This window comes from Callithrix jacchus, chromosome 5 (genome assembly GCF_049354715.1).
Source record: "Callithrix jacchus isolate 240 chromosome 5, calJac240_pri, whole genome shotgun sequence".
NCBI classification, from domain to species: domain Eukaryota; kingdom Metazoa; phylum Chordata; class Mammalia; order Primates; family Cebidae; genus Callithrix; species Callithrix jacchus.
Window position 1 is genome coordinate 38,558,752 of NC_133506.1, and position 27,588 is coordinate 38,586,339.

General features: G+C 47.3%; 1 protein-coding gene and 1 long non-coding RNA gene across 22 annotated transcripts in view; one reads left to right on the plus strand and one right to left on the minus strand.

Annotated features, from left to right (window-relative positions):
* Window positions 1-3,380, minus strand: part of PTPRT (protein tyrosine phosphatase receptor type T) — a 1,160,468-nt gene extending 1,157,088 nt beyond the window's left edge. For 20 of the 21 annotated variants that reach the window (XM_078371705.1, XM_008995950.5, XM_035302876.3 and 17 more), the window contains exon 1: window positions 3,121-3,380. In XM_078371705.1, the coding sequence (XP_078227831.1) occupies window positions 3,121-3,208 (88 nt within the window). In that variant the 5' untranslated portion in view covers window positions 3,209-3,380. Of the gene's footprint in view, window positions 1-2,386; window positions 2,796-3,120 lie in introns of those variants that run through there. The other variant, XM_054255377.2, reaches the window with a different exon arrangement.
* A 140-nt stretch (window positions 3,381-3,520) lies between these two features.
* The window catches only part of LOC128932046 (uncharacterized), a 29,785-nt gene continuing 5,717 nt past the window's right edge, over window positions 3,521-27,588 (plus strand). The window contains exon 1 of the long non-coding RNA XR_013535202.1: window positions 3,521-3,707. This is a non-coding gene — a long non-coding RNA (uncharacterized LOC128932046). The remainder of the gene's footprint in view (window positions 3,708-27,588) is intronic.

A 27,588-nucleotide genomic window follows, 5' to 3' on the forward strand; every position in this document is an offset into this window, starting at 1 on the left:
TCTGATCATGGCTATGAAAGGTGACAGCTATACTACTACACAGAACACCGTCTCAGCTGGCAGCCTGGCAGCTGCATGAGCTGTGCTGAGGACAAGCAAGAAGAAATTAGGTAGAGTAGAAATAGAGTGCGTTGTAACCCAGGAAGATGGTCTGCTCTTACTATGTGTTTGCGATTGTTGCTGGAAAAGAATGTAAGCCAGGTTTGCACATTAATTGTTCTCTTATTAGGAAACAAATCAAGCAATCCATGAGAGAAAGTAAAATTCGACTGTACTGCTAACAGTTCCCCAGAGGTATCCGGCAGTGATTATCGAGTTAAATGACTACATTGATAACAATTGCAATTGCAAGTCAGTCCCTATAAGATCCATTTTTGCTCTCAATATATGGATTCTGAAACCCACCAGAAAATGAACTAATTATCCCCCTATTCATTTAACTGTCTCTCTCTTCCACCACCCTAAATCGTGTTTTGCCACATTGTTAAAAGGCTGTTTTAAAATGTTTTTTGTTTGTTTTTTACTATCACTCCTTAACAAAAACTATCATGGCTCAAGAAATATGCCTTAGAGTAAGGAAAAAGGAAATTGCCTTTTGATGACAAGCTTCTGCTCCTGACTTTTGGACACTGTGACCAACATGTTACAGCAAAACACATTAGCACAACTATATCATGGATGTAAGCTTACAAACTGAAATTGCTTTCGAGACTGGGAATTTTCAGATCAAAAGAACACGGAGAGCACACTACTTAGTTTTAAAATGTATTTATCCAAACTTGCCAAAAGTTTTAAATAAAATACTTTAAAGGAAATCTAGTTATTGTCATATTTACACTAGAATTGAAATTGGAAGAATTTCTGAATTTAGGAATAAAATAAGTCCATTTTTTAAGTCAACGTTTATAGTATTCTTGTTTTGACAAATACAGATGTTCATGAGAAACCCTGGAAAAAAAATTAATCCAATTTAGATGGTCTAGTTGCTGTTAAACCGGAAAGGAGAGGACAGATATATACAGAAAATTCCCATTTCTACAAATGCATAAGGCTTAGAATGCACCAAATCTCCAGTATAAGCTAATCCCACTCGCTGAAGGGGCCCCCAGGCACAAAGGCAGCCACCTGCTAAATATATGCTATGTAGTGGGTTTGCAGAAGCCACCCTGCCCAGGTAGACCCAAAAGAAATACACAGTGCCTTAACAGATTTCTTCCCAAACCGTATTCCAGGATTTCTTTTTTTCTCCTGCGTTCTGAAGAGCAAACAAAGAAAAGGTGCTCGCTCCTCACACTTCTCTAAATGTTTTAACAAAAGGCTGCTGAATAAACACATTACTCATTTAAAAATTGAAAAGTTCTATTCCTGATATGAAAGCAACCAGATTTGCATTTTAATAGTTGTGGGCGAGCGCCACCTGGCGGGAGCATCCGGAACGGGCGGCGTTCAGCACTGGACAGCTTCCCGAGCCGGTACGGGTTTTACCGCTCGTTCCCCAAGAACGATATGAGACCCGTGATGAAATATTTTTGATCCTGTTTCTGCCGCGGGAACGTGAGTGGTATTAATGTGCGGTTGGCCGGTCATGTCTTAGAGGATATAAAATCTGAGTCATGAGTCACGCCTGGGTCCCCAGGAGTGCCCCGGGCATCCTCCCTAGCACCCCTCCCTCTCTAGCACATCTAACGCACACCCCAAAATGAGGAAAACAAGAATTGTGCACCATATTTAGAATGGTGCCGTGACTGTCCCTCTTCTCTGACTTGCCAATCCAACCTTTCAGCTTCACACACCTCAAAAGGAGTGTCTTCGTCACCCAACAACTTCCCCAGCCAGAGAAACAGGCTATCCCTTTGCAAAACTCGCCTATTCCGTTTCCATTTTAGTACCCAGCAAGGAAGGCTCTAACGCATTTCCAACGGAATGTCCCTCCAGCGGCTCTTAGCCTCAGACGCAGCCTGTGCAAAGACGTTCTACTTCCCCATAGGTTCGTTCTTTTGCTCTTTCTTTCCTTCTTTCGGTGAAATAATAAAAGGGCACAGCTGTTGCTGAAAGAGCCAAAACGAGCCTGTTCCTGCGTCCCACCGGCTGATCTCAGTCCACCCCGCGATCCCAGCCGCCTGGCCGTGGTTACACCAAAAGCAATCGGTGCTAAGAAACTTCAAGGTGATTTTGAACTTAGAAGTACACCTGGAGCACTCCCTCCCTTCTCTTCTTCCCTCCGCCGCTACTGCTGGGGGGCTCGGGGCTGGAAGTTGCCCACAGAGGGGCTTGGTGATGTGGAGACCCTGGACCGCGGTGCTCTCCAGCACACGCCAGCGTGCCTTTAGGAGCCCGTCAGGGCACCCCTCGCTCCCCCTACTCCGGGGAACTACCCTCTGCTCACCTCCTTCCCGCAGCCAAACCCAAATAGAAGTCCCCTGAACTTTTCAGGAGCAGACGCGCTCACGGGTCAAATCCACTCCCCTCCAAGGGCCTCAACAACAAGGGCGCCCAGCTACCCCGGAGAAAAGCCAGCGGGTAGGGCGGAGGTATCGCTGCTCGGTCATCCGCGCACACATCCCCACCGGTGCCTTAGGCTGCTGGCTTAAGGCAGCGGCGCGTTCGGAGCCCCTGTGGAGCTTCCAGTATCTCTGAGGAGAAAAGAAAAGCCACCGCCCCGGCAGCCTTGGCCTGCTGGGGACCTGTCCTCCCCACTAAAAGCGCGCGCTGCCCGAGGAGCTGCCCGGGAGAGAACGCTCCACCATGGGCGTCCCCGCCACTCCTCGTCCCGCCGCCCCAAACATTCAAGTGGCAGATTCCGACAAGTGGGAGGCAGCAAGTGGAAATATTCGCAACAACCACGGAAAGTTACTCCAGCCCAGGAGACCGACAGGAAAGTGAAGGGGGGAACTTCGCCAAACGCGGGTCGCCGAGGGACGCGAGGGGCCGGGCTCGCGGGCCGGGGCGCACCGGGACGCGGCCTCCTGCGCCTGCAGGCTAAGACCCGGACTCCGGCCGTGGGGCCCCGCGCCCCCGCGAGCCCGCACAACTTTCTCCTCCAGGGTCCCCGCGGCTGGGGAACCGGCGCGCACCCAGGAGGGAGCGGGGAGCCCAGGGAAGTCGGGCGGGCGCACTCACCTGCGGCACTCTGAGCCCCGGCGCCCGGCAGCGGCGGCAACTGCAGCCGCAGAAGCAGGCTGAGGGCGAGCGCGGCGAGGCTCGCCATCCGGGCGGCGGGGGCGGCTCAGCCCCTTCCCGCGGGGGCTGGGGCCGGAACTGGGGCGGGCGCGGGGCGGCCCCGCATAGCCGGCGCGGCTGCTGACTGTGCGCGCTGCTGGCTCCGCTCGGGCTCCAGGAGCCGGCGCCGCTTCGCTCCTAGCAGAGGCGCGGCGCGAACTGAGGCGGGAGGCTGGGCGGGGGCGGGACGCGGGGGGCGGGGGGCGGTGTCCCCCGAGTCCTAACGCCGCCGCCGTCGCCGCCGCCCGCCCGGGCGCTCCGCCTCGGCCGTGCACACACCCTCGCGCGCACGCCCGCGCCTGGCACACGCCCGCGCCTGACACACACGGCCTCCCCCGCGCACCCTCTCCGGGGCTGACCGGCTCGGGCCGTTGGCACAGTCATGCGCGTCCACACATCACCCCCGCACCCGCACCACCGGCAGGGTCCTCGCCTCCGCCCCGCACCGCGCCGCGCAGCCAAGCACCGTCTGCCCTGTGGGGGCGCAGGTACGGGGGCGGTGCGGGGAGGAGGGAGCGGGAGCAGCCGTTTGAACTCGGGGTGGGGAACAGGTAAATGGGGATTCGGTGGCGAGAGGAGGGAAGGAGCAGCCCTCTCAACTCTAGATGTGAGGCCAAGTGAATTGCGAAAGGGGGAGGGGCATCTGCCCGAAGCAGGGGCAGGCGGCTGCTGGCCGGGGTCTCCGGCACACCCTGAGATGAGAATTTCATCTAAGATCGCGCGCGCGCGCACACACACACACACACACACAGACACCGGTCACACTCTTATGGGCGCTTCGAGGACAGCACCACAATCGCCGCCCCCCTCAATTAGCTGCCCACCCACCTTGTTCACCCACATCTTTCCCTTGTCCCCACCACCACGCGCGAGGGGGCGCAGACGGGGCATGAGGCATCTCCCCAGCCCCCACAATTTTTCTCTGGCAGCCTTCCCTTTCCTTTTCTAGGGAGACAGAACCACGTAGCTTTTTCCCTTTTCTTCTAGGTCTTAACAAAGACCTGGTTGGGGCTGAAAGCCTAAAACCATAGATCAGAGTTGAAGCTGTCCCTCTCAGTCCGAAGCCCACAGCCAGGCTCTCTGCTGTCCTGAGAGGCAGCTGGCACCTGAGTCCCGGCTGGGTGTCCGAGATGTAAAAGCAAAGGGCGAGGACACCCAAAAATGCTTAAGGGATTCACACTTTGTGAACACTTTGCTACCTGGCCAAAGCCCTCCCTCCTTCTGTGTCAGCACAGCCCCCCACCCCCATCTTTGTTGGGGTTCCAGGGACTGGATTGGGCAGACTGTAGGGGAATTGTGAAAATCAAGCATGGTCAGGGTTCCAAAGGTGGGGAGCCCCAGGCTCTGGACCCAAGTTGCCATGGCAGAGAACACAGGGCCTCACTAGGTGGAGTGGAACAGTTCCCTTGAATGGAAACCCAATTACTCCTCCTACCCCACACTTGCAATCCCAGGGAAATTCTTCCACCCCTCCCCGGACCCGCTTCCCACCATCACCACCGTGACCATGACCATTTTCAAAAGGTGAAGTGCTTGGACTAGCCTGTTGGACCAACTACCAGGAAGGTTTCTCCAGACCCCTGCTGGGGAGAGTGGGGGTGGCCTGGGAGTTGATCCTTTTACGAGCTGCCTTGGAGATTAAGAATTCTACCAACATTTATGTCGTACTTAAATTGTGTGCCTCACTCTGTGCTGTTCTCTATGGACACCACAATGCACAGCCTTTGGGACAGCTGGAATGGAGCTGCCAGCTGTTGGTTCCATCACTCACTCACTCTAACCCTGCCTTGGGCAGACGAGCAGTTAGGAAACCTTGGAGGAGAGCTCTGACCCAAGACCCCCCTGCGACCCCAACCATGGCTGACTCAGGGGCTGGCCCAGGTGAGGAGGAGATTTCTAAGCCACTAAAGAGCTTGCTGTCACACTTGTAACGTGTCCCGACTTCCTTGGACTCCTGCCAATTCATCCCCTCTCTCAAGCTTTCTGGAAAACTATAAAATAGCAGTTCTCACAGCATCTTCAGAGCACACACCCTTCAGCATCCCCGCCCACCTTCGCACCCTGCCTTAGGGATGCGATATCAAGTCAGGCAAATCCCCCAGGTCTGAATGGAGTTCATGTGGCCCAAGGAAAAAAAAAAACCATTTCCGTAGTCACTGAGCTGGTGGAGTGGGAACTGATCCCGGCACCTGGACTCACCTACCCAGGTGCACCGTGGTTATAAATTGTAACCCTCTGTGCTTTCTGAACCTCCCTCTATGCCTAGAAACTGCCCTTCTTTCCTTCAGTAACACATGCTGCCACCTGCTGCCCAGCAGGGCTCTGGCACCCGTCACACTGCCACACTTTTGCACGGGCCAGTCCCTCTGCCTGGAAGCCCTGCACTGCATCCTCTCCCCGGGGAAACTCACACTGGCCCTTAGGGCTTCTCTTTGGAACTCTGGCCAGCGGGCCCTTCCTGCTCAAGGCATGTTCCCCAGTGCCGACCGCTGGCATGATGCTTTTTACATTGTGGGGATGTTGTTTGTCTCCTCTTCATCTGTTCTATAAGACTTGGGTTCCCAAAGGGGACCTGGACGCTTACCACAGGGCTGCTAGAAGACGCGGGTTTGGGGTGGAGAGAGAGGGCTGGTACATGGACAAAGACGCCTTACACAAAGCTTCCAGCTAGCTGGATTCTCAGGGGAGGGAACTCATGGAAAGTTACAGCATGGTCTCCCACCCTCCCACACCGGGAGCCCACCCTCCCATCTGACCCCATCAGCCCAGGGAGCTAGGACATGACCACGGATGTGCTTGGCTCCGGGCTGGGCTCAGCATCACATCAGCAATGAAGGAAGGAGGCAGGGTGAGCTTCGTGAGAGATGGCATTCTACCCTACAAACTCTTTTAGTTATGCTCAGCTAGGAGGCCTCTTCAGAGTCACTCTGCCCTTAACCCCATGAAACCTTTGGCAAGACCTCTCTGCGTGTCAGTTTCCATATCTGCCCAGTGGCTTCCCTTTCAGCTCTAGCAGGGACCAAGACAAGTGTGCAGACATTTCAGCTATAGATCTCTATGTCTTGCATAGTTTCAGGGGAAACCTGAAACTTTCAACAGGTGTGCTGGCCTTTTGATGTTTGGCTGTGGGTTTGAAGCCTTAAAAAACATCAGTGGTCATTGCCCTCATGGAGCTTACAATCTGGTGGAGTAAAGACCCAGAGCTGGTCCCCATCTCCCCAGCCCTACCTCGCCCCCAGTGCTCAGCCCTCCAGTAGAGACCAGAGCACGAGGAGGAAGACACTTGCTGGGGCCACGTGCCTCACTAATGAGATTTTCCAACCACATATCTAGTAGAGTGTATTCTGTGTTCAAGTATCAAAGTCCAGTGATGTAGCTATTGTTTGATCCCCATCGTAGACACGAGGACACTGAGGCTCAAGAAGGGCAAAGACTCCATGTAGGAAGGTGGGAAGGGTCACCTCCTGTGATGGGCGTGGCTGCTCCACTGGAGTCTCTGTCTTCTTGCTGTGGCACTGATGGCCACTAGCCATTTAAATTTTAAATTTAGAATTTCAGTGGTTGGCCACACCACATTTCAAGTACTCAGTAGCCACAGGTGGCCAGTGGCTGCTGCATCAGACAATGCAGATACAGAATATTTCCAACATCACGGAGAATTCTATTAGTGCTGCTTTAAAACAGAGGTCACCAAGTTTTGCCATACCTGACCCGCTGCCTGTTTTTATAAATAAAGTTTTATTGTGTCACAGCCATGCTCATTTGTTTACATACTGCCTATCGCTGCTTTTGGCAGAACGTTCTACTAGACAGCACTGCTCTAGAGCAGAGGTTAGCAAACTCCACCCAGGGGCCAAATCTGGACCACTGCCTATTTTTATAAATATTTATTGAAACACAAACCCATGTATTTCTTCACGTATTGCCTATAGCCACTCTGACCTGTAGCAGCAGAGGTGAGTGATTCTATGAAAGATCATCCGGCCCACAAAGCTTAAAATATTTACTGTCTTGCCCTTTATAGAAAAAAGTTTGCCAACCCTTCCTTTAGAGAAACTCTTACAGCACAGTTTGACAATTACTGATCTAAAATTCATTCTCAAAGCATGGTTTCTGGACCAATCGCATCAGCCGCACCTGGGAACTTGTTAGAAATACAAGTTCTCACGTCCCACCCCAGACCTGCTGAATCAGAAACGCTGGTGGTGAGGCCCGGGCTCTCCTTTCACCAGCCTTCCAGGTGATTCTGATGCATGTTCAAGTTGAAACCCGCTGTTCTAAAACACTCATGGAGGAAACCAACAAGGGACTGCTAGGTACGAATGGGCTCCCGTGGGTAACAGAAGAGTTTGGAAACATGCCAAGACAGTGATAGCCCATCTGCTGCCTGGTCCATCCGCAGCAAATCCTTTGACGGCCCTTCCACAGAGGCCGTGCCAACCAGGGGAGGACCCGGTACCAGCCGCCGCGTGGAGCTCAGGTGCACTGCAGTGGGCCCCGCTCTCCCACAGAGTTGTCAGCACATTTGGAGCAGCCTCCACGTGTAAATTCATGGACCAGCTGTCTCTTTTAATCTGGTTGCAAGATGAAACCATTAATAGATGTCAGACACATTGGCAATGATCTCTTCATTAATAATTTCCTCCTTTCTGAGGAAAAAGAAATTAGTAACAAGCAACCATCAATAATTCAAAAATACAAGTTAACCTTTCTATTAGCAGAGTGACTGTGCACACACCGCAGACGCTTACAGAGCCAGTAGTTCTGGCTTGAGTAATGTTTTGGTGGCAGGAATATTAATATGCATTAATGCTATCTGTCAAGACGTGCAAATATAAATAACCCAAATGCAACTTAAAAATCATAAGTATTTTCAAGTTTAACCTCATGATCCAACCATTTTTTTCTGTTAAAAAAAAAAGGATGTATTAGCCAATGATATCGCCCCGTTCAAAAGCAGGACTTCACAATGGAATCCATTTCCAGATTGAGGTCCTCGCGGTTACAAAGATTTCCCTGCTGCTTTACCGACACTGCCAATCTGTAATTTCCTCCCTTCAAAGTTGAATCTTTCTCCTGGGAAAGTAAGAGCCTGGAAGTGGCGACCTTTGTTTGGAGACTGAGCATGCTCCAGGTAAGGGGTCTCAGTTTCTTAAAACCCTTCCGATTCCTCTTCTGATAGATGTTCAGGCTCACAGCACCTGGTTCCTCTTCTCCGTCATGCTCCATTTTGATAATGTCCCTCTTCCAAGGAGGCCTTGCACCTGTCTGCATCCTCCACATCTCCATTTACCACCCAAGTGACCACAAACTTGTCACTTTCCCTCTCCAAATCTGTTTCCCCATCTGTGAAATTGGGTGATTATTCGCACCTCGCTGAGCTGAGTGAGAATTAAGTGAGTTAATGGATGTGAACACGCCTAGTACAGGGCTGGCCCACTCAAGGGCCCATTTCCCTTCCTGTCTTCCCACTTCCAAGTCTGAAATTCACCAGACCACCCCAGCCTTGACTCTAGGCCAACTGTCATACACACCTGGACAACAGCATGGCACGGTGAGCCAGCTGGTATTCCTTGGGCCAAAATACCAGCACATGGTCCAGACTGTTGCCAAGTAGACCTCAGCGTCTGAGATACCCTGGATTTAATACCAGCACTGCATCTCACCCAAGTGATGTCTGCCAAACAGCTGTTTCTGGTAATTTTTTTAAAAAGCTAAGTGGTGTATGGCAAGTACCCATCACAGGTGTTTGCACTTCTAACTGACACCTGGCCTCCTTGCTGGGCAGTGGGGATGTCAGGATAAAGTGACCCCATCCACAAGGAGTCCACAGTCCACCCATACTGAGAGGTCACCCAAGCACACTGGGGACAGGGTGGTGTTAGCGTCAGGGTTGGAATAATGGACGTCAAACATGATTGAGATATGACCCCAGGCTTCACTTCTTGCTTCCAGTGAAGTGGCTTCTCTGATGAAGCAGGAGAAAAGCCACCATTCCTACAACAGCTTGATGCCCAGGAGTTGAGGACATACCTTTTTGGAGTACTGAGGTCCCCCCAAGACCTTCAGCTTCTCTCCTGGTCCCTGACTCCCAACTCAGATTCTAGAATGTTTGTGAACCTATGATTTCTCCCCATCTCCCTGCAGCAACCTCAGCTCTGACTTAGCTCCTTACTGCCTGAAGTCTTGTCCCTCCCAACCCCTCCCCACACTCAGCAGCCAGAGTGGTTGTTCAAGAAGACAGTCCAGTCACTCCATAGCCTGTTACTCACCAGCTTAACGCCCTTCACTAAAGCCCCCATTGCCCTCAGCATGAAGTCCACAATCCTTACCATAACCAACCACCTGGGCCCAACCTGCCTTTCTTTTTTTTTTTTTTTTTTAAACGGAGTTTCACTCTTTCACCCAGGCTGGAGTACAGCGGTGCAATCTCGGCTCTCTGCAACCTCCATCTCCCAGATTCAAGCAATTCTTGTGCTTCAGCCTCCCAAGTAGCTGGGATTACAGATGTGCACCACCAGTCCTGGCTAATTTTTGCATTTTTAGTAGAGATGGGGTTTCGCCATGTTGCCCAGGCTACTCTTGAACTCCTGGCCTCAAGCAATCCACCCACCTTGGCCTCCCAAAGTGCTGGGATGACAGGTGTGACCACCACACCTTTCTAAGCCCATCCCCAAGTAGAGAAGAAAAGAAGGGCATTCCAAGGCTGAAACAGCCTAGGCAAGTACTCAGAGCTGTGAAAGAGTCTGCAAGTTCAAAGCCATGAAGCTGAGACCTAAGTTCAATGCTCTCTATTCTCTCGTTTCATTTCTTCACACTCCCCTTACACACACCCTTTACTCCAAGTTACACAAGACAACTGTCCATGACCTCCCTCTGGGCCTCTGCCCATGTTGTTCCCTCTCTCTCTGGAATGCCAAATTCAAAAGCAGGATCCTTCCTTATGTTTATCCAGGCATCTAAATCCTCATTCTTCAAGGCTCAGCTCTAGGCAGGGTCTGTGGGCTGGACTGTAGTGGGCTTGATGAAGAATTAGTGAATTCCATCCTCAGCGGTAGCATCTGCAGATCTGCCTTCTCCACCCAGGTGACAGCATTGAAGGATGCCAGTACTGTCTCCAAAGCCAACCCAGCATGGCATACAGCAAGCACTCAATACATATTGGTTAAGACTAGGGCCAAATTTGCCTGTCAGACCCATATACATTCAGCATGAGTTGTTATCAAACAGAAGGGACAGTGACCCATATATCAAAATCTATGGGGAAACCAGCTCATTAGCAAGACCCCAGCAAGGCTGTCGGCTGTGCAGGATGAGATGATGGGGTGGTGTTTTCCAACTGTGCCTGGTCCTGAGAACCACCAGGAGCTCTTGTTAATAACTCACGTACCCTAGACTAATAAACCCAATGCTTCAGGGAAGGGCCTGGAAATGAGTCCTTTTTATCAGACTGAATCTCACAAAAGGGCATAATGGGGTGGTTCTGTCCAGGCCACTGTGGAACCTCTACTCTGGTCAGACTGCCAGAAGCATGTGGCCGGGGGGCTCAAAGCAGTAACAGGGCTGTCCACAGCAGGGAGAAACCATAGTAAAGTCCCTAGAGGGTTTAGGGCCTGTGTGCCATGGTCCTGAGCCTCTTCCATGAGGCCCGAGTCCCAGGATCAGCAGATGCCAACCTCTGAGAAAGAAAACTCACCAAGAGACTTGAAGCAGAAATGATACAGAAAGAACGCTTCATGTTTACAAAAACTTCTGAAAACTTTCTTCAGACTTCTGGTTTATGGAGTTGGCTTAATTAGAATTATTGGTTCTTTTTGGGTTTGTTTTTTTTTTTTTTTTTTTTTTTTTTTTTGGTTTTTTGAGATGGAGTCTTGCTCTGTCGCCCAGACCAGAGTACAGTGGCACAATGTCGGCTCACTGCAACTCCTGCCTCCCAGGTTCAAGCAATTCTCCTGCCTCAGCCTCCCAAGTAACTGGGACTACAGGTGCACATCACCACACCTGGCTAAATTTTTTTTTATCTTAGTAGAGTTGGGTGTTCACTGTGTTACCCTGAAACCCTGGTCTGAAACTCCTGAGCTCAGGCAATCCACCCGCCTCAGCCTCCCAAAGTGCTGGGATTACAGGCGTGAGCCACCGCACTCGGCCGAATTCTTGGTTCTTAATATACTTTCGTGATGCTTTCCTTCATAGCCCTCTCTTATGAACATGATTTGCTTAGGCTTGCTACTGTGTGTTACGGCATGTCATTGTTATTGTTTTCATTGATGTGTCTTATACTTTGATAAGCACCTCCAGATCTTCCACCCCCGACAGTAAGTAACAGAATTCTGCTCACCACAGTTCACCCCTGCAATACTGTACGGAGAAAATTTAGGCTGGCAAGAGGGCCTGCAGGAGAAACCCCAGAGCCGGATCGTTCCTGGATTTCGGCTGCAGTGGTTCTCAACCCTACTGCGTATTAGAATCACCTAGGGCCCCACCCTCAGCCACTGATTTATTAGAGTAGGCCCCAAGCAACAGTATTTTTAAATCTTCCCCAAGTTTCTCTGCCAAGAACACTGCACGGACTCCTCAGAGTTCTCCCCACCCCTAGGTAGGTGAAATATAAATCATCTAAGAAGTTTGGGGGAACAGCTACACAGAGCTCTACCCACCCTCTTATAATCTAATACACTTTCCTAAAGATGCTCCCCTACCTTGCTCACCTTAGGGGATCCCTGCACGTGGGACCTATGTTACTGAAGAGGGTGTGCTTGGCAAGTGATATACTTCTCAGTGTGAGGCCGTGGACCCCACCTGCACTGGAACTGGGTTGTCTATTAATGATGCATGCAGCTGAATCAGCATCTCTGTAGGTTGAAGCTTAGAAGTTTGCATTTCTTTTTTTTTTTTTTTTTTTTTTTGAGACGGAGTTTCGCTCTTGTTACCCAGGCTGGAGTGCAATGGCGTGATCTCGGCTCACTGCAACCTCTGCCTCCTGGGTTCAGGCAATTCTCCTGCCTCAGCCTCCTGAGTAGCTGGGATTACAGGCGCGCACCACCATGCCCGGCTAATTTTTTGTATTTTCAGTAGAGACGGGGTTTCACCATGTTGACCAGGATGGTTTCGATCTCTTGACATCGTGATCCACCCGCCTCGGCCTCCCAAAGTGCTGGGATTACAGGCTTGAGCCACCGCGCCCGGCCAGAAGTTTGCATTTCTAATGGGCACCCCAGGTGATTCTCAGGAATGCAGGTCTACATTTGCCCATTCTATGTCTCAGACACCTATAAGGGCTTAAAGGATGAATACTGAGCCGGGAACACATACACTCCTTGTATTTTAGGCAAGACTCTTTTTCTTATGAATGACAGACACCCAACTCAAGCTTAAGTGAAGAGGAACCCAGTGGCTTATTTAGCTGAGCAGTTCATGTGCACCTTCAGGCAAAGCTAAATCTAGGTACTCAAATGATGGCATCTGCCTCCTCTCTCTCCCTGTCTGTCTATCTCTGTCTCTGTCTCTGTTTCAGATGGGCTTCTCTCTGTGGGTAGTCAAAGAAACTGGCCATGGCAGCTCCATACACAGGTCTCAAAGCTTACCACCTTCAGTATAAAGTGAGACCTTCTGCAACACCCCACCACACTATCCACAAAAACCCAGTAAAGATACTTTTGGGTGATTTGGTTCACATTCTATTTCCTGAATCAATCAAATTGGCCAGGGATATTGGCAGGGGGAAGGGGTGTCACTGTAATTGGCCAGCCTAGGTCTTTTGTCCACCCCTCTGTGTTGAGGATGACAGCCATAAATGTCACCTGGGGCCTGCTGCTTCTCTATGTCCTCATCCTCTCCATCTGACACTCGTTCTAAGCCCTGTACCTAGACAGACCCTGTGATTTTTGTTGTTGTTGAGACAGGGTCTGGCTCTGTCGCCCAGGCTAGAGTACTGTGATGTGATCTTTACTCACTGCAACCTCCACCTCCTGTGTTCAAGTGATTTTCATGCCTCAGTCTCTCAAGTAGGCAGGATTATAGGCATGCACCATGAAGCCTGGCTAGTTTTCGTACTTTTAGTAGAGAAGGGGTTTTGCCATGTTGGCCAGGCTGGCCTCAAACTCCTGGCCTCAAAGGATCCACGTGCCTCGGCCTCACAAAGTGCTGGGATCATAGTCGTGAGCCACCGTGCCTGGCCTAACCCTGTGATTTTTACACAACCTCCCTTTCCTCCGTACCAAAGCATGTTACCCTCAAAATGTTCTCATCCAGCAAGTTACTCCATCGCTAACCTAGTAGAACTTGAACTTTACTTACTCTGAACCATGCAGGCAGCTAAAAGCCTATGTGCATTATCCACCCCTCAATTCTCTTATTATTCCCCATTTACAAAAGAAGAAACTGAGGCACAAGAAGGTTTGTTGATTCAGGATTGATTTGGTTTTAAGTCGTGTTTTCTTCTCAACAGCTCCTGGAGTTTTATAAATTTCTGGTATTGTGTCTCTCTACCCTGGGACAGGTACTGTTATCATACGTTTCAGAAAACAGCATCTGTTTACAAAGCATTTTATTATACAACACAGGAATACATTTCACCCCAAGTGATAGCAGTGAACTTCAGCCCCCAGAATCTCCTGCTCCCCTCATGAAACAGAGCTAGGATGACGGCAGAGGACTCCAGAACGCACTGAGATTGTTCCTTGGCGTGACTGTCCAGACTGCACGTTTCTTCAAGCCATTCTCACAACAAGTAAAACATTGATAAATCATTATTTCTCCAAGCTTGAAAGATGAAAGTGAGTTTGTTGACATCAACGTGAAGGATCGAGGGTACAAACTTGGAATGTAAAACCATAGAAAATACCATCTGGGAACACGGAAATCATGTCTTATCTGGAAGCCTGTCTCCAGAGTGGCAAATTTAGGGATTGGTTTGAGGACAGAGTGTGCCCTGTGCGCTGGGGAGGGGTGTAAAGGGTGGGATGGGGGGGCGCTTAAGATGTTCCTTTACCCATAAACACAATGTACATCACTGTCTGCCGCTGAAGCTTAAGGATTGATAACCTTGGGGATGTTTCACTCTGGTTTTGCTTCCGCCTCTGCAATGTTTGAACTTGCATTTTCTGAGCCGTGTAAAATGAAGAGTCTTACATGCATTCCCCTACAGCTCTCTTACTAGTCCTATTTACAGTAGAGAAAACTGAGGCACAAGGAGGTTTGCTGATTCGGGATTGATACTGGTTTTAGGTTTTGTTTTCCTCCTGGACAGCTCCTGCACTTTTTAAAATTCCTGTAATTGTGTCTCCCAATCATGGGCCAGGAATATGAGAATCAACAGTGAACTTCAAGCCCGTCCATCTCAAAACTCTTTTCATCTCTAAGACATTTCAGTAGAGCTTTGCCAGTAAACAAGAATAAATAGGGTTCAGTTTACTCAGAAGCCAAATCCCTTGTAATAAGTTCTGGGTCAGGTTCTCCCCAGAGCAGAGGAATGTACAGTTGTAGTTCAAGTTGATTTTATTTCTTTGGGGCTTTGTTTTTACAGTCTTTCAGGCCTTACCTCACTCCCCCAGGAATAGCTGAAATATGAGGAGACCATATGGCCCCCCAAAAGCCCCCAAATTAACCAAGGTGGACCCCCACCCAGGGCCCGGTGGTGGGGGGGGTCGGGGGGGGTCAACGCCCTGCTTCAGGTGGGCTCTCTGGCTAATTCCTGTTTCCCATGAGAAGAACGTTAAAGACCCGTGAATGTTTTAAAATGAAAAGCAACTTCTTAATAATCAGGTTTCTCCACTCTGCTAGGATTTGGAAAAAAAAAAAAAAAATCAGCAACTGACAAATGTTAAAAATTTCCTCACTGCTAATCATGCTTCCCCCCACCTTCCCTTTTTTTCCCTCCTCTCTCTCTTCTAACATGAATTTATTTTCTATTTGAAAGCCAATCTCACTGGTTATTAGATATTCTCCCTGCTGTCACTATCAGTAAATTATTAAACAGCTGACCAAGCTTTGTTTTAAAATGATTCTCTTATGAAGCTCAGTGATATATTTGCTATGAATACTGAATGGTGCCGCGGTCTCTAAGGACACGTGAATGATTCCTATTTACTACCTTTAGCAAAATGTGTGTGCAATTAGCGGCCAGAACTTGACTTGAATCACAGTTGCTAGGGATGCCTGTAGCTCATTTACATGGAGCTCCTTTTACTCATTATACTCCAGCCTGGGAGAAGCATGTTCAGATTCTAGGCCAGGCCAAGAAATAGCATATAGACTTGACTTTTGTCATTCCTCACCTCCTTTCTTGTCTTGCCACCGCTGAGCCTTGACAAACCTGTGGGAATCCATTGCTTGTTTCATGGAGCAGCAGATTCTAAGTGAATTTTTGCTTAAAGAAAATAAACCTGATTGAGAGAAAATCACTTACCTGTCTGTCTCTGCTTCTCATCTATAAAATGGTCATCATAATTCCTACCTCATGGATTCCATAATGAAAACAAAGTGCTGAACACCATGCTTGGCATCGGGTAAGTATTTGGGAGGTGATAGGTACGTATTTTCCTGTTGACTGCTGTATTCATCCAGACCCTCAGTTGTAAGTGACAGAGACCTGTCTCCCATTCACCTGAGCCGAGGAGGAAACACAGTGGCTTCCCTAACCAAACAGTCATTGATCAGTTAAGCTCTCACTTGGAAAACAGAGACTGCTTCAAGTATTTGCAACAGAGGGGATTTAATGCAGGAAATTGGCTGCACAGATGATGAGAGAGCTGAGTGACCTCGAAGGGAGAGAAAGGTAATGCAGAAATACACGAGCGCAAGAAGGTACTACCAGCCCGAAGATGGAGAAATACAGGTGCTGGAAGCCTAGGAGGACATGGAATGCATGGAAGCTGAGGATGTGTTCAGGGAAAGCTGAGGCCAAGGAGGATCCTCATCTGCTGCTGGAGAAATTGCCCAATGCAGAGAAAGAGGAGGAGAAGTTCCCTTGCTTCTCCTTTTTCCCCATCTCCAGCATTCAGTCAGCATCTTCCTTTGGCCAAAGCACCAGAAGCCAGCTGAAACAAGAGTCTGGAGAAACGCAGGCACTAGGGATCAGTCTCTCTCATTACAGAGCAGAGCAAGGAACGGAAAGTCATGAATCTGAAGGCAAACAGGCTCAGGACTAACCCAGATGGGAAGGGAAGTGTATGGCCAGCCCTAGATGTCAGTCAACCTTTACGAGGACTCTGTCTCTACCTCCTTTCTCTCAGTTCTTCAGCATTCTTCCCCCAGCACTGTTTGTCAGTGGCAGAGAGCATGACTGAGGGTGTGCCCATATTGTCCTAAGTCCATGTTCAGAGAAAACAGGATGCTTTTCTCCCAGTACCAATTTGAAGAATCCTGATTGGTCACATGCCTCCTTGAACCAATGACTCAACCACAGTCATTGGTTCAAGGGGGCATGTGACCAATCAGGATTCTAATGAAATACTATGATTTGTTTAACTTGAGTCATGTGCTCTCCATGTTGGCAGAGAGGCTATAGTTGATCTGAGAATCAGGGGGAAGGGTGCCGAAAAACAGATAGACACCTCCAAATGAGAGCAGGACTATTTTCTCAGTGGACTAAGTCAATGGTCATTAGTCCTGTTCACTGAATATCTCTAACTGAACTTTCCTTCCAGAGACAGAGTAGGATGACACCTTTCTATCTCCTTAGAATTAAGTGTGACCAGGTGACTTGCTTTTGCCAAGAAAATAAGAGTAGAAATGATCCGTGTTGCTTCTAGGTGGAAGCTTTATAAGCAGTAATATGCCATCCTCACTTTCCTTTTGATATAGCGATTGGCAGTGTTGTAGATAGTGGCTGTTTCAGCAGCCTCAGCCCTAGAATGAGATGAATGGAGCAGAGCTTCCTACCAGTCCATAATGAGCATGTACTGTGTGCAATAAACAAGCCTTTGTGTTTAAAGCCACTCCAATTTGTGGGTTGTGTATTACAGCAGTGTAACCTGAACTATCCTGACTGAATCTATGAGAAAAGTACTCAGAGCAGTGATTCTTCTGAGCTTTGTACCAGGGGCAGCTGCCCATCAAAACAACGCTGGACACTAGCCTCAAACAACCAAAAATGTCAATAGAGGACAGTGAAAGAAACTGGATGTTACGAATGTCCTTGGCATCAACTGCTGCCACCCTTCCTCCTCTCCCTCATACCAGTCAACGTGTTTGCCCAGCTGGAAAATGACGGATGTAATAAAAGCTACCATTTATTGATCATGTGCCACATGAGACACAATGCACAAAGCATCTTCTGGCATATGACCTTTACAACAAGTGTTGTAATAAACCCATATTTTGGATGTGAAAACCAAGGCTCACCGCAGCAATCTAACATCCCAAAGTCACAGAGCTGGTGGAGCTGGAATTCACCCTCTAGATTGTCTGACTTCAGAGTATGTATTCTTTTTTTTTATTCATTGGTTTAAAACAACAAAATTTCTTTCTTGTCATGTTAAGTCTGCCATGGTTTTTCAAGGGAGCATTCCATGACTCATCTCCCAGTCAATACATGCATCCTCACTTGCACAGGCAGAAGAAGAGGAAGTTGTAGCATTGGGCATCTACTTTTAAATACATTTGCTCACATTTTGTTGGTCAAACCAGTCACATGGGCACACATAGTTTCCAGGTGGCAATAAAGTATACTCCTATCAAATGCCTGGAAGGGAGAAATTAAAAATATTAGTGTGTTCCCTGTTATTTGCCAATGGCAGAGAGCATGACTGAGGGCATGTTCATATCCTCCTAAGTCCATGTCCAGAGAAATAGGATGCTTTATTGAAGAATTTGAAGAATCCTGAATGACAGTCATTGGTTCAAGGGGGCATGTGACCAATCAGGATTCTAATGAAATACTGTGATTTGTTTAACTTGAGTCATGTGCTCATCCATGTTGGCAGAGAGCCTATATTTCATCTGAGAATCAGGGAGAAGGGTGCAGGAAAACAATGGGCACCTCCAAATGAGAGCAGGACTATTCTCTCAGTGGACAGGAAGTTTTAAGAGCGTGACGGTCATTAGTCCTGTTCACTGAATATTTCTAACTTTCCTTCCAGAGACAGAGTAGGGTGACACTTTGCTATCTCCTTAGAATGAAGTGTGACCAGGTGACTTGCAACAGTAGCAATGGCTAGCATTCTGAGTCAGGGTGTGTATGTTCTTCACCTATAATGTCTCCCTCATACACTCCTATGAATATCCCCCCATCCGAAACAGTCTGTTTCTATCTGATTATACCTGCATTGTCATTACTTCCTACATGCTATGATCATTCCTATCCTTGGTAGTGAGAGATTTAAGAGAATTAGAATTAAGCGTGACCAGGTTCCATGAAGGCTTTGACTCTGGCTCTGAAGACAGCACTTTTGTCTTGACCCTTCTGGCCAAGCTCTTTTTTTGTTCTCTAGATCTAAAAGTATGATCCCACCTTATACTCTATGTCTGAGCCCCTGCTTAATACTGTGCCTATAATGCCAAGCCCTCCAAGACAGGGGACTTGCTTTCACTGGTATTCTAGGGCTGGTTTCCTGGCCCAGCACTGGTTTTGGTTGGTCATTGCTACCTGCTACCAGGCTTCCTTGTACTGACTAATGATCTTATCGTGTAGTTGGCTACTAGGCTATGTCTAGAACACCCACCCCATCCCAGCTGGTCTGATTCAACTGTATCTAGTTTTGTCCCTCCCACAGTTAACCAAACTTTACCTCTGATGGAATTCTTGCAACTGATAAGAATCAAACAGATGTTTCATCTGGCAGATTTCCTCAGATCAAACAAATATAAGTTGATCATCTGTCATGTGCCAATGTCAGACTAGGTACTAGATATAAATTAGTGAAGAAAATAGATACTCTTACTGCTTTAAGGAGCTTACTTTCTAATGAGAAGACATACATAAAACAGATAATTATAACAGAGCTGTACACTGTTACAGAAGTTTCTAAATTGTCCTGTTCCTACACTCACAGCTCCAAGTACACTGCTGTCCTGCCCCTCCTCTTTCCTGGATGTAGATTAATATATGCCTATAGAGCTGGGTTGCAGGACTCATTTCACCAGTATGTGCTGCCACCTAACACGTGCTGTGCCCAAGCCCAAAAGTAAGCTTCTTTTATGTAATTGTCAAACCTTGGCAGTAAAAGCCAAGAGAGAGATGATGAGACTTGACCAGGGCATCAGTTGTTGAGACAAAGAGAAAGGGAGAAAGGGAAGGAGTCAATAAATATTTAAGAGGTAGAAATAATGGGATGTGAGGATGAGAGAGGGAAAGGAGACCAGTTAAGGAAGGTGCAGACATCCTGACAACTATGTAGTTAATATAAATAAGGAAAGGCTTAAGGAAACCCACATCAAATGCTAAGCCATAGTTTCAGTTATTAGCTTTAGCTGATGAGTTCAGTATTTCAACCATAATAGTATTTTTGTAATAAACCATCTCTTATTTAAATGACAGTGACTAGGATTGTCTTTAGCAAACTCCTAACTAGAAGCTATCAATTCACATGGCCAAGTCACACAACAGAATTTGATCCCCTTGCAGCTGGCAGGAGGTTAGAGGAAATCCCCCATCAATGTCCGTAAACACATATGATCACTGTATTCGGCCATTCTCGCACTGCTATAAAGAAATACCTGAGACTGGGTAATTTATAAAGAAAAGGGGTTTGATTGGTTCCACAGGCTGTACAGGGAGAATGATGCTGGCCATTTGCTTGGCTTCTGAGCATGCCTCGGGAAACTTGCAGAAAGTAGAGGGGATGCCAGCCCATCTTACATGCCAGCCCATGGAGCAGGAAAGGGAGTGGGGAGGCGCTACACACTTAAACAACCAGATCTCCTGAGAATGCTATCATCAGAACACCACCAAAGGGATGGTGCGAAACCGTTCTTGAAGGATCCACCCCCATGATCCCATCGCCTCTCACCAGGCCCCAAGTCCAACACTGAGTATGGCAATTGGACATGAGATTTGGGTGGGGACATGGACCCAAACCATATCAATCACCTACTGTATGCTCTATCATTATCTCACTAATTTTTTTCCAGTTCTGAAGATATGCATTACAATCCCCATTTCATGGAGAAGAAAGTAGAAGAGTGGTCAATTTGAGGGATTCTTCTATGCTGGAATAAACTGTGCCTCAAAGAACCCATAATCTTTCAATTGCATTGCATTTCCTAGAAATGTCCACCCAATTTTTGTAAAGAATCCTGAATACAGCTTGAAGTTGTCAGCCTTGGGCACCTATAACTGTTTTTTTTTAAAACCATTCACTGGGAGATATAACAAAGAAGTGGCAGAGCCCCCAGGGACAGAATCTTCTATCTTAGGGCACAACACCAGATGTTGGATGGGTCAAGAAGGACCAGGTGGTGACTTGAGAAAAGCCAGTGCCGCCATTCGCTTTGATCCCATAGGAGTTCACTTGTTGGAAAGTGGATGTGGAATTTGGAAGCCAGGCTCAGAAAGACCCAAGTGCAGAATCTGGTTCCAGTAAGTCAAATATTTTAATTAATCATCACATTTTCCAGCACGCTCTGAAAGCAAAGAAAGAGATACACTTTATCTATTCCTTAGAATGAGAGGAGGTTCTATGGAGGTGGTGGAGTTAAGAGTTGGTACTATTCATCTTCAAAGGGACTTGCTAACATAACAAACACTTCTTTCTCAACTTCTGAATCCATGAAGCCCCAAGTGGAAATACGTTCTATCTGTTGGAAAAGCATTCCAGTCTATGGAATCAGTCTCTTGATAAGGTGGTAATTACTGGAGCAATTTTAGCAGGTACAAAGGCATTTTTAATAGTTTTAATTATTCAAAGCCCTGACTAATTATCCAGTCTGTAGATCAGAGGCCAAGGGGGGATAAAATTGTATGAAAGTGGTTACCATGACAGGATGAAGGGAAGATTCAGCCACCTTCAAACAGAAAGCTGCTCTCTGTGACTTTGCAGTTACATGCTCGTGCCCTGCAGTGCTCAGAGAGAATGGACCACTGGCCTGGGCACTTAGAGTCCTGGGTTCCAGGCCTGGCTCCACCGCCGATCTGCTACATCCTTGCCAGATTCGCTTTCCCTTATCAGGACTCTAAAATTAGCGGATTGCAGCGGGGAGGTATAGGGAACACAATAGATGGTCTCTGGACCTCCGTCAAGTGCTGACATTCTATAGTTCCACAGGGCTTTTTTCAAAGTATAGATTCTATTGAAATTTTTTTCTGTGGACAATGAAAATCCAGGAAAAGTTTATAAGCACATAAAGGCTTTGATCATATTTTGAGTTAGGAAGACAGCCACCGTGTAGGGCAGATCAACATAGGGAGAGGCTGGAAAAAAGTGACACAAGCCATGTCTGACAGATGAATATGTTTTTACCTGAATGTCTGCTTTTGGGTGGAACAAAAGCGACCTCCATTTATGGAGCCTTTCACCTCCACCCGTGGCCCCATGTGAGGTACTGTGGAGACACAGGCTCTGCCTTCAAGGAGTTTGCTAGACTTTTTGCTAGACGTTTACTGCTAGAGTAAGGATGCCTTGTTCCAATGGTGGCCGACTGATGGGTCTATCTGGAGGATGATGTCAGAATATTTTGGAAGCAGAGACATTGTCCATTTTCACTGACATGGCAAGTCATGCCTGGAGCCTCTCTGTATGAACCTTCTCTGCAGATGCAGTGATGAGACCACCTCGCAAAGCACACCTAGGCCCTGTGTGGGCTTGATGGCTTCCATCATGGAGTAATCACCTGACCTCCAACGTCACTCCTGACATTCACACCTAGCTTTTATCCAGGCTCAAGTCGTAGAGATTCCATATATGTTTCTCATATGAGAAGTGTTCAGCCAATGTTGGGACAGTCGACAAAGAGCTTTCTAATTTGTTCTCTTGGTGCTTCCAGCACCCCACAGTGAGTTCCTTCTGGGCTGTCTCCTAGAGCTCAGCACAGAGGTTAAGAGGAAGACCATCTGGTTCAAATCACCACTTTGCCACTCCCTGGCTGTGTGACCTTGGGCAAGTTACACAGCCTTTTTGTGCCTCAGTTTTCCTACATGTAAAAAATTTACTGCTATAAAGATTAAAGTGAAGTGCCTTACAATGGACTGATGAATGTTTGTGGCCCCCCAAAATTCATGTTGAAATCCTAATCCAATTACAATGCTATCTGGCAGTGGGGTTTGGGGAAGGTAATTCAGCCATGAGGGTAGAGTCCTCTCGAATGGGATTAGTGCCCTCATGAGAAGAGATCAAAAAGCTATTGAGCTCTCTTTCCACCATGTAAAGATGTGAGAAGTTAGCAATCTGCATCCAAGAAGAAGACCCTCACCAGCACCTAACCATGCCAGGACACTCATTTTCCAGCCTACATAAATGTGACAAATAAATTTCTGTTATTTCTAAGGCATTCAGTCTCTGGTGCTTTGTTATAGCGGCCTGAATAACTAAGACATGCCTGTACGTAGTCCACATACTGTAAATGAGAGGTAAGTAAATAACGTGTACCTTTGTGCAGTTTTCTTCAATTCTGTAAGATTCGGTTACCCCGTTTCTAAAATGGGACAGTAATCCTTATGCATTTATTTAACAAACGTTATTTACTTAACAAATATTTACTGTGCTCCTATTAAGTGCCAGTCACTGCCGTAGGAGTTGGAGATACCACAGTAAATAAAACGAGGTCTTTGTCCTTAAAGAGTTTGCTTTATTGGCCAGGCATGGTGGCTCATGCCTTTAATCCCAGCACTTTGGGAGGCTGAGGTAGGTGGATCATGAGATCAAGAGTTTGAGACCAGCCTGACCAACCTAGTGAAACCCCGTCTCTACTAAAAATACAACAGTTAGCCAGGTGTAGTGGCAGGCACCTGTAGTCCCCGCTACCCAGGAGGCTGAGGCAAAAGAATTGCTTAAACCTGGGAGGCAGAGGCTGCAGTGAGCTGAGATCCCACCACTGCACTCCAACCTGGATGATAGAGTGAGACTCCATCTCAGAAAAAAAAAAAAAAGAGTTTGCTTTATTGTAGGTGCAGGGAACAGGCAGGACAATCAAATATGTGATTTAAAAAAAATAGAAAGCAGATGAATATGGTACTGCGTTTTTTGTTTGTTTTGTTTTTTTGAAACAGAGTCTCGCTCTGTAGCCAGGCGCCAGGCTGGAGTGCAGTGGTGCAATCTTGGCTCACTGCAACCTCCGCTTCCCGGGTTCAAGCAATTCTCCTGCCTCAGCCTCCCGAGTAGCTGGAACTACAGGCATGCACCACCATGCCCAGCTAATTTTTGCATTTTTTTAGTAGAGACGGGGTTTCACCATGTTGGCCAGGATGGTCTCCATCTCTTAACCACGTGATCCACCCACCTCGGCCTCCCAAAGTGCTGGGATTACAGGCGTGAGTGGTAGTGTGTGTTTTTTAAGATATAGTGGTCAGGGAAGGCTTTTCTGAGGGGACGGCACTTGAGCAGTGATATGAATCATCTGAGCAAGTGATCTGGAGGTAAAAAGTGGATTCCAGTCATAGCGAATGGCTGGTGAAAAAGGCCTGAGGCAGGACCATGTGCGACATGTGCAAGAAACAGCTGAGGAAACTGTGGCCAGAGTACAGCAGGAGAGAAAGTGGTAGGTGAGATCCCAGGGGGAGACTCGGGACCTAGAGCACACAGAGTCTCCTAGGCCAGGTCAGGACATAGAGAATGTCCTAACGTGGATACTCTCATTGGAAACCCGCAATGGGATTTGAGAGAAGAATAAGGGCTTATTACACAGTGCGTGGCAGAATGTGAGACTGTGGTACACCACGGAGAGACATAGATGTTTAAGAAGTTAGGGGAGAGGGATCATTTCAGACCCCAGAGAGCTTAAAGGCAGCAGCAGCATTTGAGCTGAGTATATGTTCAATGGGAGGAAGCCAATTTTCAAATGAAGGAAAAGTGGTGAGCATGATGCTTAGGGGGTTTGTTTGATTCATTCATTCATTCACTTACCATTGGCCCTTCTCTGTGCTGCATCCCTTAAGTGCTAGGGATACAGTGGTATGTCCATATCATTCAGCCTGGCACCTGTCTTCAATGAGTTCACAGTGCAGGTTGGGTGGAGAGAATAGCTTAGACTGGTGTTAATTCTTGTTAAGCCCCTAAGATTCCAGGCTTGTGACTGCCGCATAGCATAGGTTGTGATCTCCAATATTGAGTGAGGTGCTGGTCATGTGTCAGCTTTCCTAACAGGCAGATGTTTGTCACAAAGGCCATGGCATGATGATATTCCCTCTGACTGACACAGTTCCACCAGTAAACCCTCTTTACATTTATACAATCATCCTCAAGGAAACCCGTAGTGCATTTGGCCACCAGGATGGTACCAAGGTCCTAATGGCAGTGCATCTCAAAGAAAAAAGTGAAAACCAAAACTAAACTCCATCCTGAGATAGTAAGTCATCCCAAAGAAAAGCCATCCAGCCTCAGTTTTAATCAAGCTCTTGGAGGAGTGCTTGCTTTGTGCCAGGGACTCTTCTAAGGGTTTCACAATAATTAACTCATTTCATGTTCACAACAGGCTGTAGCCCTGCACACACACTTCATCCTCACTACTTCAGCACACACTGCCTGACGGCCAGCTGTCAGCTCATGCATTGCTTTGCCTGAGACCTTTCTCTTCCTGACAGAGCCCACGTGGCAGGCTGAATGGCAGCCAAAAGTGTCAGGGAATTCACACCCCCACCAGGCGTATGCACTCAGATGGCACATGGACATTCATGCCCTTGCATATGAAAGCAGTCCTCAATTAAGGCTGGCTTGGAATTGGTGTATAAATACCCCGCCTCCTTCACCCTTGGAGTGCATGTTTTACCCTGAGTTGTGTTTTACAGTCTCCAGCACTCCCCAGGGGGATTATGCTCAAGTCACCTGCAGTGGTAACTTGCTCCTTCCTGTCTTCCTTTACTACTCATCTATCTTCACCTCCCAATCAACCACTTGCTCTTAAATCTATGTCTGGGATGTTCCCCTGAGGGAACCAGCTTAAGACACAACCCTGTCTTTGAGGGAAGAAGGTACCACAATAGTCATCCTTGTTTTGTAGCCAAGAAAAGTAAATCAGAGTTTTTCAAACTTATTTAGAGAGATGCTGAATAATTTTCCCAAGGTCACAGAGCTTCACACCCAGCCACCAGGCTCCAAGATCCAGGCTTCACACCCAACAACCAGGCTCCAAGATCCACGCTATTAACCCCGACACACTACTGCAAAAGCAACCCAAACCACTGAGCACCTGCCTCCTTTCATTGGCTTTGTGAGATACCCAGGCTGCTGAGCTACATAGATGAATACATGTTTTTCCAGATTCATCTATAACCTTCTCTTTGGAGATTCCAGCGTGTAATTCAGAAGTGTGTTTGAGAAGGTATTTGATGTGATTTTCAATGCAGTGGCAGCCACAAGGTGATTCATCAGCCGGCTCTCTTTGACAGTGAATTGATCTCCCAGGTCAGGAAGCAAACCTCAATTTACGTGGGATGCACTTGGAATGCGCCCTCAGAGTAGCACATGGGAGATAAAGCACAGTCAATGACAGTTCTTGTCAATGAGTTTGTTATGGCAAGAGGGGAGATGTGAGGCTTTCCGGTCCGAGTGCGACTGCTGACACTCCAGGTGCATGCTTTTTTTCTTTTTTGGTATGATAAACACTTTGCCTGAGTCTGTTAGCCCTGCCTGTCAATTCTTTGACATTTCCAAGTCCTCTTGTGATCCAAGTATCCTCATCCAACAGCACAAAAGCAAAGTGAGTGCTTACTTGGTTATCAGGCCATCAACCATTCTTTTTTCTTTCAAACTAGATCTCTCTGATTTTTCAATTTTGTTTCATGTCTGGATGAGTGATTTCAGAACCATGAGGTTGGTGAAGTCTGAGCTTCCCCACTCAGAATTTCTTGCCTTTGTACCAAAAAAAAAAAAAAATACCATTGTAGCAAATTGTCCGTGTGATTCATTTGTCACAGTCACTGATGAAAAAATTCTTTTCTTGAAGGTCTTTCCAAGATCCTGGACCATGATAATAGGAAACAACCCCAGAAAGTGAGAAAAGCCAGACACAAAAACTTAATATTAGATTTATTTTTGCCATTAGAAAATCTTATTCTTTTTGCTTTTGGGGTGAAATTTGAGCTATAGAGGTTGAGAAATTGAGAAACAGAAGATCTGATCAAGACTGCCTCTGCTAGCATAAAGATTAATCTTTTCAAAACACAATTTTATTTTTCTTATGTCTAGGTTTTCTGTTCTTTAGTCATACCTTAAAGAAATTAAAAATCATAAGGCTGGTTTCTTCCTGCTTCCCATACAAGCTGATCGTGCTCAACCAAGAGCTAGAACTAAGTTTACGAGAAAGAAAGGAGGGGAGGAAGGAAGAAAAGGGTGAAATGGGAGGGAGGGAGAGAAGGAAGAAAGGAAAGGAGGGAGGAAAGAAGAGAAATAGTATGTGGAGAACATTCTTTCCATTTCAAAACTGTAATCACCTCATTGACCATCTAAAATGAAAATTCGATGGACAGTCATTCAATGCCTTACTTAATTCATCTGTGTAAATTCAACCCTAATGCCTCAGTTTTAGAGCAGGCCCATTTTATCCTTTTCATCACCTCAGCCACAGAGTAGCAGTGACTTCAGTCCAGAAACAGAGCTTCTTAGTGTAATTCATTCAATACATCTACCTTGAGGCACTTCTACACCAAGACACTTGCTGGATTCTGAAGGGCTAGGAAGATGAATCCGATACAATGTCAGTCAAGAGAGGCTAGGTTAGGCCGCATGACAACCCCAAATCTTGGTGACTGGAAGCAACAAAAATGTATTTCTTGTCTATGCCACATATTTGTTGTGGAAACACAGAGGCCTTCAATCTACAGCGCCCTCACTCAGGGACCAAGGCTGAGGGAGGCTCCATCTCTTTCTTTCCATGATTGATAAAACAGGAAAAGGGGATGTGGAGAATCCCACACTGGCTCTTTCATGACCCCATCTGGAAGTGGCACCTAAGTAACTTAGGTGCAAGTTACTCTGCTCACCTTTGATTTGTCAAAATAAGTCATACAGTTATGGCTTACTTCCAGGAGATAGGACAGCATAATCCTATGTGCCCACAAGAGGAGACAACTAAACAATCTGGTGACCAGCTCGCAATGGTTTGAATGTCTGTCTCCTCTGAAACTCATGTTGAAACTTAATCTCCATTGAATAGTATTAAGAGGGTGGGAAATCCAACTGTAGATTTGAGAGATGTGACCTTTGGGAAGTAATTAGGATTAAGATGAAGTGGTGAGTGTGGGGCGTTAGTCACTTTATGAAAGAAAGGCCTGAGCTAGCA